The sequence below is a fragment of the Patella vulgata genome, chromosome 3 (genome assembly GCF_932274485.2).
Source record: "Patella vulgata chromosome 3, xgPatVulg1.2, whole genome shotgun sequence".
NCBI classification, from domain to species: domain Eukaryota; kingdom Metazoa; phylum Mollusca; class Gastropoda; family Patellidae; genus Patella; species Patella vulgata.
The window spans coordinates 42031896-42044942 of record NC_065881.2 but is presented as its reverse complement, the minus strand read 5'-3'; the positions used below and the strand labels follow the sequence as shown (position 1 = coordinate 42044942).

The following is a 13047-nucleotide window of genomic DNA, read 5'->3' as shown; positions in this document are numbered from 1 at the left end:
AACTATGATCAATGGCAATGACTTTACAAACATTTAATTTAATAAAATGTAGTAACTGTAGATAAGAGTAACCTATATAACAACGGCACTAAAACTGATGGAAATATGTAATGAATTAAATGTTCTTTTTAGCCACAACCATATATCTTTTCTTGCTTTGGGATCCTACTCTTTCTTACTTCATTATTGTCTTTCATTAATTCATTACTTTAACTATTTTCTCTCTCAGACCTTTGTTTACCCATGACTATAAATGGTGAAACTGACCTCTTCTTCTTCATTCCAACTATCCCAATCATCATCATCATCATCACCACCAGTTTCATCAAAAGATAAATTAACAGCTCTCCTTTTACTACTACCACCGATACATCCATTTAAACTTAAGCATTCTGTATATATAACATCAGTGTCCCGTTCTTTAATAAAACAACACCAAATATTTCTGCTTAAATATGAGAAATCTTTTCCATTCACAAAAGTTTAAATGTGTGCAACTTTTTTTCATGTATTATTTTTCAGTTTATTTCAATATACAGTATTAAAATAATTTGAAGTTTGATTTACTTAAATATATTTCATTTCTTGATTATTGTTAAGGGCTTCAATTTTAAACAACAAACTATTCCATTTCAGGGTCCTGTTTCCCAAGGCATCCATTAAAATTATTTATTTATTTATTTATTTATTCTTCCAAGAGGCATATCATACATGACAATATAGATGATCATATGAAGTTACATGATAATAAGATGAGAAAGTTTTAATGAGAGAAAAAGTAATGATGTCATGGATGACCAGCCTCTTGAGGATAACCCATAAAAACCTGCTTAAAATAAAACTAGGTTTATTTCCAATGGGGTCCTTGGAGGAGGATCAGGTTATGTCATCATAGAGGGGCAGATTCATTTATGAAAGATGAAGGATGGAATATGACAATAAATAGTGAAATGTGTGTACAAAAGTCGAACATATTACAACTCAATAAAACTTATGTGTACATAATTTTACTTATACCTTGTGTAACTAACTGAGAAAGTGTTTTCCATTATTGGTAAGGTGCCCCGCAATAAAAAATATCTTCAAATATATCAATAATTGTATTGATATAATGAAACTAAACACAAAGTTTCATCATTCTCACTCTAACTCAGAGTAATCGTGTTACCAACAAATCAAATTTTTTACATAAGCTTAGCCTAAGGTAAGACATTCCAGACATTCACCTAATGAATATCTAGGTAAACAATTTACATCAATTAGAATTATTTTGTTACAAAAGTATAATGGACAGACGAACCCATTTTGATAGTCCCCTGCTTTTTCAGAAAGGCAAGGGACAAAAATTGGTTACAAGCCAACTGCATGATTTTCCACTTTTGAGCTCATTCCTGCCTGTGTTGGGCAACCTATTATTGGTTTCCCAAATTTCAATGAAGTGTTAATACACAACATATTTAAGTGTAAAAGATAAAGTCATATACCGATACTGTGAAATTTACCTGTATAAAAGTCTGTTTCTATCTCTAAAGCTGTTAGCTCCCCTTGATAATTAAACTGTGGCGGTGGAATCTCAAATACAGTTCCTCCATTTGAAGAACCCAAACGAGGTGAAAGTTCTACAGTGTTGCGCCTTTGCTGAAATTTATTTTTTTTATCATGGTCCCTACAGAATTCTTTAAATCATTTATGTAACACAGATAAATGTAATATTTAAATTTGAATAAATAGCAAATAAGAATTAAATTCAATGAATTACTATTCATACAAGTAGAATATCAATGTTAACCAATATACATACCTTGTTTAATCGAGAACATATTGCTTTTAGTACAGTTGGCAGATGCTTTATGGGATTGATGGGTCTACAGAGAACAAGGTAAGCTGATAATACTTTCTGCAGTAATGTTACATCAAATGTCTAAAAGTAAAGCAAAATCTTGGAAAAAATTATGATGCCATACATAGTTCACTGAGTAGTTTACAAACTGTTTCAACAGAATTTGATGCAATAAATTACTAAACTGCTCGCTACTGACTTGAAATGTTTTTGTGATCCATTTACATCTGAATTTTTATAGCATTTGAAAGCCTAATATATATAGTATATAATTTAATAGACGTAAAATACATGTATATATCATGACAACATTATAGTAAAAAGGATCAGTAGTTTTGACTCCACTTGCAATTTTTGAGTGTGGTATTGAGAGGGTTAACTAATACAAAGCAACACAACTGTATATAAAACAAGCCAACAGTGTGGCTGATGTTCCCCACCAAGATCCCAAAGTAAATAGATAACACATATTAATTACACATTTATTTTTTTCAAAAGTATCAAGCAATCAAACTGATTATCAACTATACACTAAGTTTCATCACTCTCTATCAAATAGAAACAAATTTATCTTGTCCCAAAGCATCGACCAATAAAATTTCTTAGCTCTGCTTAGCTTTAGCTCGAAATGTTAATCATTAAACTCAGTCAAGACATTCACCTAATGAACATCTACATCAAGTTTAAACATTTTATCTTAATTAAAAGCAGAGTTGTTATCTTCCGAAGTCTTGACCAATCAAATTGCTTATCGCTCCTTAGCCTAAGCAGAAGATTCTCATCATTGAACTTAGTCAGTAATGATATAATGAATATATACTCGGAGTTTCATCACTCTCACTTAATTAAAACCAAAGTCATCATGCCTCAAACCATCAACCAATCAGATTATCGAACTTAGTCAAGGTATTGTTGTAATGAAACTTGACACCGCGTTTCATCATTCTCACTCAATTAGAACTGAAGTTATTGTGTCCCAAAGCATCAACCAATCAAATTGCTTATCTCTGCTTACCCTAAGCAGAAAATGCTCATCTTCGAACTCCATCAAGGCATTGACCTAATAAACACCTACACCAAGTTTGAACATTCTAGCTCAATTAGAAGGAGAGTTATTGTGTCCCAAAAAGTGTGATGGACAGACAGACAGACGGACGGACCCATTTTAATAGTCCCCTGCTTTCTTCGAAAGGCTGGGGACAATTATTATATCATTCAATAAATTAAAACGAATTATTAAAGATAGGTTCCCAGAAAAGTATTTGTCGGGTGGTTATTTCCAATAAAAGTATGGCAATTTTGGTATATATGGAAAGTAGAGATATCCAATCTTACTAGAAAAATACTGGATTCGCTGAAAAACACCCATGGAGCGTATACGGGACAAAAATGTCAGGGTTCCCCTAATCAACAGCCCGACGATCAGGAACATGTGCATGCATGACGTCAAAAGTTGCACGCGGAGATTGAGTGCTTGATGTACATGTTGATAAACTTTATGAAGAGTTAGACGTACAACACTTTCTGAGATAAAAATCAAGGAAAAAGACGCGGGCAGTGGATAATCCGAGAATTTAATTAAGATTCGATATTTGTAATAAATAGTCAGCGATTAAAGACAACATCGTCTCGTGTATGCAATGAATTCTTCTCTGACTTCGCACCCGTAAGTCACGTGACACAAACATGACCTCTTTTCATCGATTTTTTATAGCAAGGGTATTCCTTGACAATTACAATACAATGTTTTGAGAAGGATTTGAAGCAAATTTATGATAAATTAATTAGTTTGAATATGTTTTTAGGCCAAATATATCTTCAAATCACCCAGTTTGTACACAAGAATGTATCTTTAAACTTTAAAATTCCCCACTCACCTTTATAGCTATTACCGCCGCTAATTCTTTTAAAGTATAAAATATACATTTTAAATAAGTTTGCTTATCTTCAGTTTCTATAGATTTAGTTAATATTGGTTCTATAACTTGACGACATAAAACCATCAAACTGAAAATAAATAAAACAGCAAGTTATGTCATCATCTTTTGAAAAAGAAATGAAATAAAATACATCCTACTGTTCTGCTCCTACTGGGCTAATGAAGCCGGGCATATGCCATGCAGTGTGCTGTGAGTGAAATTTTGCTCAGACAGTGGCGCTATGGCTTACTCTTATTTCGAATTACAACTGTCAAGGGTTAACTTACGTGCATGCCAATGTGTACCCGGGGGCACCATGCTGGAAAATCCTTATGAATTTTCTAGGCCAATCCAGGGATCGAACACGGGACTTCCAGGTTAGCGAGCCAACGTCCTACCCACTTAGCCACATTGGCTCCCTCATCATCTTTTATCACATTTAAAAGATAGGTTGCCAGACAAAGAAACATATGACCAGAGGAGGTAAGTCGTCAAAGGGGTCCATAAGTTTTGTCGCACTATGAATCTCTAAGTAAATAAAAAACCAAAATCTTTATACCATACTGAATAATATCAATGAAATGTTGACAAGATTTTATTACAAAATCAAGGGCAATAACTCTATAAATAATTATCACAAACTGTTGTAACTGTTTTTAATTTATTCACCACAATAATTTAAACAACATAAGTAGATCAGATGATGACTTATCCATTTAACCCATTCACAATATTCTACAAAGTATAACAAGGGCCATAATTCTAGAACTAATTACCGGTAACTAAAAAATATTGAACTTTGCTAGACCTCTTCTTTCAGTAAACTAAACAAATTCAATTAAATATATATACTAAAAGTGTTCACCATTGTATCAGCTCTTTAGATATCAAACTGTCATCTGCAAATTGTCCAACATAATGAGCAATTATAGGTAGGTAATATGGTTGAGTATAATGTGATAGGTATGTTGACAAATATTCATAAATAGACATGACTAGATGTTTCTCAACTTGTCTAGCACACTGTACATCTCCTTCTGGCTCAACTAAACAACAGCTACAAATATAAAACAAAATATGACAGAAATCATCAAATATTATACAATATAGAATTCCATTTTTTATATCTTCAAATCAATTTTTTATAGTTTATAGTAATTGACTGATTGACATCAAATTTTCACAATTTTTCAAAACTCAAGTACAGTTTTCACATGTTTTCATAAGTCACTTCAAATCTTAATATTTCAATATTTCAAGCAAATTTTTCCAAATCAATGTAAATCATTTCTATAAATAAGTCACCAACCTCAAATAGCCTGTATATGGAGATTTAAATTGTGTCTTTGATATATCAGGCAGTATATGACATATTTGAGTTGTAGGGTGAGAAAACTGATATAACATCTGCCATTTATTAAATATAGCCTGGTGCAAAATCTTCATCTGTAAGAAATATCAAGATTCAAATAAGTATTACTGATATATATATTAATAATAATTCGATTGTTTTCATATCAACAAGCCCAATATTCATGAAGGTTTTTTAATACTCAGATGTGTTTAATTATGTAACAAGTCTTTATATCAAAAAATAGTATAAATATTTGACTTTTGAGATCTGTATGAAGCAGGGATGGGATTTCGCCCGTATATTCCGGACTTGTGCGATGCTATTTTCCAAACGCCCAAAATTCTCCGACCGGGAATATGCCCAATCGGACATATAGTGTACTGAGTGTATAACTACCACTCAACCCAATTATCGTTGATAATAGGCTGGTAATTAAGTGATCAATGTATTTATCGTGTTATACCAGCCATACACCTACCATGATTAACTACTTCATCTACCATGATTGACTGACTTAATCTTAAAGGCTCAATACCACTCTTGTTGTAACTGAATAATATGTCTCAATCTTTATTCTGGTCAACAAATTGTACTATTTTACAATATTCCAATTAATTGACGATACAAATTTCATCTTAACACACCTAATTTAAAAAATTGGAAAAATTCAACTAAATGATTTGAAAAGCCTGACGTTAACCTTTTCAAATGTGACTTGGATTTAAAAATATTTCTGAACCCTCTGGACAAGTAAAATAGGATTTAATGGATAATTTACACAACAGGTAAGACACTAACACATCTAGTACTTAGAATAAGGCTATTTTTTATTTTCTGGAGCTGTCAAGCCAGCAAGAGTGTTATTGTCCCTTTAAACAGAAGTCATCGCTTCCCCTTTGTCGGACTATTCATCAATCCAATAAGAGTGATTATAATTTTAATCCATGTGTTTACCTTGTGGTTTCTCAATTGTCGGGCATTTTAATTGCATTGGTGTGAGCCGACAGCATCTATAAACTAGTCATAGATGTCACATATCGTAAGAGTATATAACACCCTAAATCAATGGACAGTCATTTTGTCTGCGATATCTTTTACTTTGTTTAAAACTCCATATAGAAATTCTCATCCACAGTGGCACTTTCCTGTGATCTCGAGCACAGCACGAAAATTGCTTAACATATAAGGCAGTGCTTACTATGAAGCTATGTGCTGTGAGTCATGTACGCCATACGCTGAAGTTAGCTATGCCTTTTTACGAGTGATTTATTAACTATCAATGTAATATTAAAATACCGACTTATGAAGAAGGAAAAGGTGTTTTGTCATCACCACAAGTATTATTATTTTGAATGCTTTTCTTTCATTTGCTGCCGTATAAATCAAGACATGTAATTTTGGAGGAATATTACTGGCAGGTACGGATCGGCAAACTTTTATTCTATCGTATTACGAAAACACGTAATTTTATTCGAATATTACTGACATACATTTGAATACCATAACCATACAGGAATTAAATATGAAAAATAGCAAGGTGTTCATATTTTTATTACGCACGGATATGAATATTTTGTTTTTGTTGACATTTTATAAAGAAACAACGATGTTCTGACATCACAAACTATTCTTATTTCGGAAGTTCTGCATTCATTTGCTGCCGTATAAACAAAGACACATAATTTTGAAGGAATATTACGGTTGTGAATTTGATGCCGAAGCAGGATCGACAAGCTTTCATTCAATGTATTAGGAAGATGCTTAATTTTGACATGTGACATTTAATTGTGGTATAAATTCTTCTGCTTAAATAACAATAAGAGTTATTCGGTAAAATGTCCGACAAGAAAAGTTTTGAAATCCCATCACTGATGAGGATTGCTGTATTACAACCCATGCTCCTTCAATATAGTAACAATGGATTGTTTTGCATACATAATTCGGAAATATCAAAATAATAAAACCAACTTTAAAAACAGGTATTTAATAGGAATAAAGTATACAGACCTTATCTTTGTTAACGTCAAACGTATTATGTAATATGAGGATTATTTCAGTTGCCATACATGTAAATCTGTCATAAGATGACCTGTTTAACATCTCCTCAGATAATATTATATATCTTTCTGTTTCATATTTTAACTTTTCTATCAACACATTAATTGTTTCAACACATCTTTCTGGATTCTGTAAAAGAAAAGCACACTTCAAAGTAATTTTGCATTTCTTATCAATGCATAGACAATAAATTGGAAAAACTACTTTTTTTTCCATGGGTAATAAATTGAGTGGATATTTTAGTGGTTCGGATCTCCATAACTGATTACCACAATCACAAAATTATAGATATGGTACATGTTTTTATTCTAATCTGCCATAGGAAACAGGGATATAGATTCTGTAACTCTTAATAAAAATTCAAACTAAACACAGAAAATATTTGTGTTTTCAGTCTCCGACAACATCCACCCAGTCTATACAAAAAGAACTCAAGTTGGCGGTGTAAAATGTCAATTTGTTCTTTTAAATTACTGAAACATGAATATTAAAATTGGCAACAATTAATGGTTACCCAAAATTCATGTTCCTTACTCAACAACAGTTGAGCTTAATTCAGACTAAAACAGGCCAGACACATCACAAGTAATGTAGTGTCTCCAACTGCAGAGATACTGACACCACCAACTGAGTAAAAATAATGAGAGGAATAAGGTATATCTCATGAGGTATATACATAGCAATAATAATGCAAAGAAATAAAATATAATCTATATCTGAATATCACAATTTTCATAAAGTAATATTTACACACATACACACACACACACACACACGCACACCCACGCGCACACACACAAAATCAATAATATCTTGGGAATAATACTATCAGTACAAAAATACTGATAGAAATAGTCAATGCGAGGTACCTGACAATAAACCAAATGTAACTAACCTACACTATGTAACTATAATTATAGAGTACAAGTCGATATAAATCGCTGCCAGTTTTTGAAAGATGCACAAGCATAAATCAGGCTTGTAGGGTTCTACACGCCGGAAATGTGTTACCAAATATTTACATTTGGTACTTCGTCACACTTTCAGGACAAAGAAATAGTGTTTGTACACCAGACATTGGGTTCCGTCTGACTTGCCAATATTTGGCTCACTATAAAACACCTTGATGGGGAGAAGGAAGTATACACATAGTTGGCAAAGTAAAAAATATGCTGAGCTACCCCAGCAGGATTGCAAGTGGCTGAAGAGAAGTCATTTGATCCAATGTGTAAAATTATGATGTCATTTCCTCGTAATAATCATGCAACAGAATGAGACTCTAATCTATGATGGGGAACCCCACACACACATAGCCCACCGTTGACTTCAAACCTTATCTTCAATAAAGCAGAGGAGCCAACGAACCATAAATTGAAACCATTACAGGTCGTGTAGTCTGCTGCCATTTTGTCACACGAGACTAATGGAAAGGAAATTATTTAACAAACTCAGAACACACAAGCAATTTACAAAACACAGATAAGCCTGTCTGGCTGTAAATTACGGCACAACAAATGCTGGTGTGCAAAATGCAGGAATTTACAAACAGAAATTTACAAAAAATTATTATCAAAATAACTGGCTGTTTGTAGAAATTTCTTGTATTCCTTAACTGGAAGTAATAGATACATGCAAGATTCCCAAGCACCTGTATGTCGGTCTGGTGCCCTTATGCATATGAACTACATCGCATCATACACAAATTTGTTGTAATCTCTATTTCCTCCAGTTACCATAAATAATAACATAAAAGTATGACCAACCTTCCATGATTTGGGTGGATCTTTAAGTAGAGGTAGTAGACGTACACAGTGTTCTAGAGATTCTTTTAATAAATATATACCCACATACATGAATCTATCATCATTTTTACACACTATCAATTTATCTATGATCTTTATATTAATATCTATATTATACCATCTCATAACTTCACTCAATACAGGTAAAACCTGAAGAAAAACAATATCATATTTAGAGTCCCCGAGTATGATTTAGCGATATAGAGCTAGCAAACTACAATGTTGTTAGATTTGAATCTCTCATAGTAATATCAGTCCCAAAAATGGTTCAGCTCTATTCAGTATTTACAAAGATGTTATTAACTGAAATTTGATCCATCTATAAGCAGAGATATTATCTAGCGTTGATATATTGATTTTGTTTTCTTAAACAAATGTTAAATAATCAATCAGAGTACATTTTTGTGTGGATTAAGTCGTGAAAATTTGATATTTTCTGAAAAATTCAGATCACTCACTGTTACTTTTAAATTTGAATATAATAGCTAAGACTTCATTATAGTAATGTATCACAAAATGTATATTACCTGTTGAGCTATTCTAGCTAACTCCCACTGACCGTCTGTTAAACATTCTATACTTTGATGTAACATAGTCTCTAATAACTCAGTGCAATATGCTATACGTATATTCTTTAACCATATAAATTCTCTAAATAAAAAAGGTTTAAAATATCCTTAATATCATTGTGAATTTAATTGAATAATCTGATTCCAATTTAATTAGATTCATAGCATGTCAAGTACCTAATACGTAAACATTTCATTGAGAACTGCATCCATTATAAAAGTCAAAATATGACTGGAAAAATAACTTTCAGAAAATCAGTTGATTTATAAATAAATGAACAAACAAACCAATTTTTTAAAATTCTATCTGGAACTTACGTTCACAAGATTTCATAATTTTAAAGTAAACAGGAGGGTATATAACTCCACAATATGCAATATGTCATAAATTGCTGTGACCTGTAGAGTAGTCATAAGAAATTGTGAAAGGAAACTGACAAAGGGGGCTGCAAAATAGGTCCACATTAAAAGTGGCCATAATATTTAATTTACAACAATTGTTTTAGCAGTATTAAAATACAGAGTAATTACATGTATGTTTTGGTGAAGTGATTATGATCACCTACAAATAATAATTTACTATGCTTTACTTACAATGGTTTAATAGGTTCATGTCCATCAGTATATAAACTACATTGTTTCATAAACAACAAGGGTAAATCATTAACACATTTCTCATGCTAAAAAGAAAACTCAAAACAAATAATAGTCAGATCCTACATATTCTTTTGAAAATATCTGAAATAAGATAAACATTGAAGACGCCCAGATTCGATTTTACAGTTTTGAACATAATTTGCTCTAAAATTCCTTAAAATCCATTTCCCATTCATATTTCGTGCTTTCGTCGTTCTTTGAAAAGTCTCCATGCGAACCAAATATTTATTATTCTATGATCAATAATATTTTGGTACCTTTAAACCCAACAAATTTCCCAATGATGACTCATTTTGCACCATTTTCTGCCCCTTGGAAAGCTTCCAGAGGAATTATTTTATGGTCAATAAAATATTAGGTTTACTTTTCAGCAGAAACGCTCATAACACAAAACTTTAAACAGCAAAACAGGTCAAAAATTGAACAATATTTGTGGGCTTCAGGATTTCAAACACTCCATAGACCCACAGCTGGTTTATTCCTGAATTTGGTTTGGCGTTTAACCTTCCTGGGGAGCATTTACATAATCTTGGACCCCATTGATGCAAACAACTCACCACACCGTGAAGAATATGTATATGCAGAAATATAGTCAAAGTTATCAATTTAGATTTCTAATTAGATAAAATTTACCTGTTTAGTGAACTCATCATAAAGTCTAGTTTGTTCTAATAAAGATTTATCTTTAAATTCTGGTATTACTTCATGCCATACTGTATCATTATTGTCTTTTATTTTATCATCACAATTCTCCAGTTTACTGAAATACAATAAAAACAAAGATTAAAGCATCCCCGCAAGAGATATAAACTCCCACCATTATTTATCAGCTTAGAGCAGTGGAATAATGATAATATCATAATGCTCTTATCATCCTATCAAAAATCATTTTCTTGAAAAATTCATTTTATTACCATGTTGAATATCATATTCAGGGTATCCAACTGCCATTTTATATAGAAGGTAATTAGAACTCACCCTCTCATAATACTTTAAACAGCATTTGTTTACTAATAGTCTCATTGCATTATTTTAGCACAATAAGAATACCTTGCAACTACAATATTGTGAAAGATGTATCCCTAATACAAATATCAGTCTAAAAATGGTTGAATTCCATTTAGCATGTACAAAGATATGTTGAATTCCATTTAGCATGTACAAAGATATGTTGAATTGAACTGAAATTTCATTGATTTATGCTGCTGGCTATATAATAAGCCAGCCCCTCTTTTGTTGTGGGCGAACAGAAGTGATAGGCCTGTTTTAAATCTGACTGAAACCAAGCTGGGAGGTTATCTAACATTGGTATTTTGATTTCATAATGTATTATTATAGTGGATTAAGCAGTGAGAAATTTGATATTTTAGCGAAAAATGCAAATGTCGCATCGTTACTTTCACTACACCATAAACTATTTACTTGCTTTAAAATTAAACCTTCAAGATTTTTCTTAATAACCATAACTCTCGGTGAAATTTGTTTTAAGTATCACGATACTTCAATACCTCGTTAGTTTCACGACTATTGAATGAAGAAAATTTATGCAATTTACACACAGGAAGAAAACTGTTCGTATGTGAAAATAATTATTGTTTTTATGCACTAACAAAAAAAAAAGATGGTGGCAGGAATTCAATAGAATCTGACATAAACTATACATAACTGAAAAAGTTTTTTGAATATTACATTATTAAGCACTATGTGAAATAAAGATTATCAACAAGTAAAATAAATTAACTTTCGGCACCTTTCTGATAAAGTTGATGTGGATAATCTACGTAATTCACCATGTTTAGTTGGCTGTAGAGGTCCAAATGTATTCAACCAATGGTTCTTCACTAAATATTCACAAACAAGTTCGTATACAAATAAACGTCCTTCTTTACCTTCCCATCTCTTAATTAAACTTAAAGTATTACAGCTTGAATCTAAAAATAAAACATACTTTAAAGTAGAGAAACTAATGATGGTTGCTAGTCAACTAAATATACCCACACATCAGCAAAGTTGCCCAATGACTGATCAAAAACTTTTGCCACTAAAGCATTTATAAAATTCTATAGCGATGAAGGCCAATACCTCACTAATATCAACAATGCACAAATTTAAAAAGATCAGAGGCGTGTTAAATGCTGACTCTAGTGTGTACACAATACACTATGGACAACGGAATGAAAGTAAGATTCCTCCACATTTAAATGTGGGATTATAAAAAGTAAGCTCAACATTTTATTTCTGGGCATATATAAACTCAACACAGAGAATGGAACGTTAGAAATGGAAACAATTTAATGTCTAATTTCTTTTATTTTTATCCAAATTATTTGTCAACATCAGAAAAACCTCAGTTCTTGGCCCCCAGAAGGAAATATAGAAAATTTGTGAATATAATATTACCTGTGTAACAAGTTATCCAATCAGATGTTAATTTGGTCAATATAAGTTTAAATAAAACAGGATTTGAGTCTGCTTTTAACACTATAAATAAAACCAAAAATAAACAAAACTTGGACATAAAAACTTAATTTCAAAACATCATGTACATAACTTAACACTTGAATTCAAGCAATCATTATGCAGGCATTCTTAAATTGTATTATTAAATCAGAGTTCTTCAGAAGATATATGTACAAAGGTCTCAAATTTGATGCCAACAAATTAGAATGAAGAAAATACGGAAGCAATGACATTGTTACGAGTTCTAATTAGTGTTTGGATTTACATGAGTCATACTTATAAAGTAGGTAAAATGGGCGATTCTTCCAGTTATCCCAATATTTTGTGTGATTAGTTTCGTTCGTATTGAACTCTTCAGACTAATTAAACTCAAGTGGTGAGGTTCTTC

At 31.8% G+C, this 13047-nt stretch overlaps 1 protein-coding gene across 4 annotated transcripts in view; it reads right to left on the bottom strand.

The window, feature by feature from the left end:
* LOC126816080 (uncharacterized) overlaps positions 1 to 13047 on the bottom strand; it is a 36222-nt gene that overhangs the window by 11175 nt on the left and 12000 nt on the right. For all 4 annotated transcript variants that reach the window (XM_050542271.2, XM_050542272.2, XM_050542270.2 and 1 more), the window contains 13 exons: positions 12600 to 12680; positions 11950 to 12130; positions 10833 to 10959; positions 10137 to 10222; positions 9501 to 9624; positions 8935 to 9123; positions 7121 to 7300; positions 5069 to 5205; positions 4625 to 4816; positions 3718 to 3847; positions 1802 to 1921; positions 1503 to 1638; positions 268 to 419 (listed from right to left, as the gene is read on the bottom strand). In XM_050542271.2, the coding sequence (XP_050398228.2) occupies positions 268 to 419; positions 1503 to 1638; positions 1802 to 1921; positions 3718 to 3847; positions 4625 to 4816; positions 5069 to 5205; positions 7121 to 7300; positions 8935 to 9123; positions 9501 to 9624; positions 10137 to 10222; positions 10833 to 10959; positions 11950 to 12130; positions 12600 to 12680 (1835 nt within the window). The remainder of the gene's footprint in view (positions 1 to 267; positions 420 to 1502; positions 1639 to 1801; positions 1922 to 3717; positions 3848 to 4624; positions 4817 to 5068; positions 5206 to 7120; positions 7301 to 8934; positions 9124 to 9500; positions 9625 to 10136; positions 10223 to 10832; positions 10960 to 11949; positions 12131 to 12599; positions 12681 to 13047) is intronic.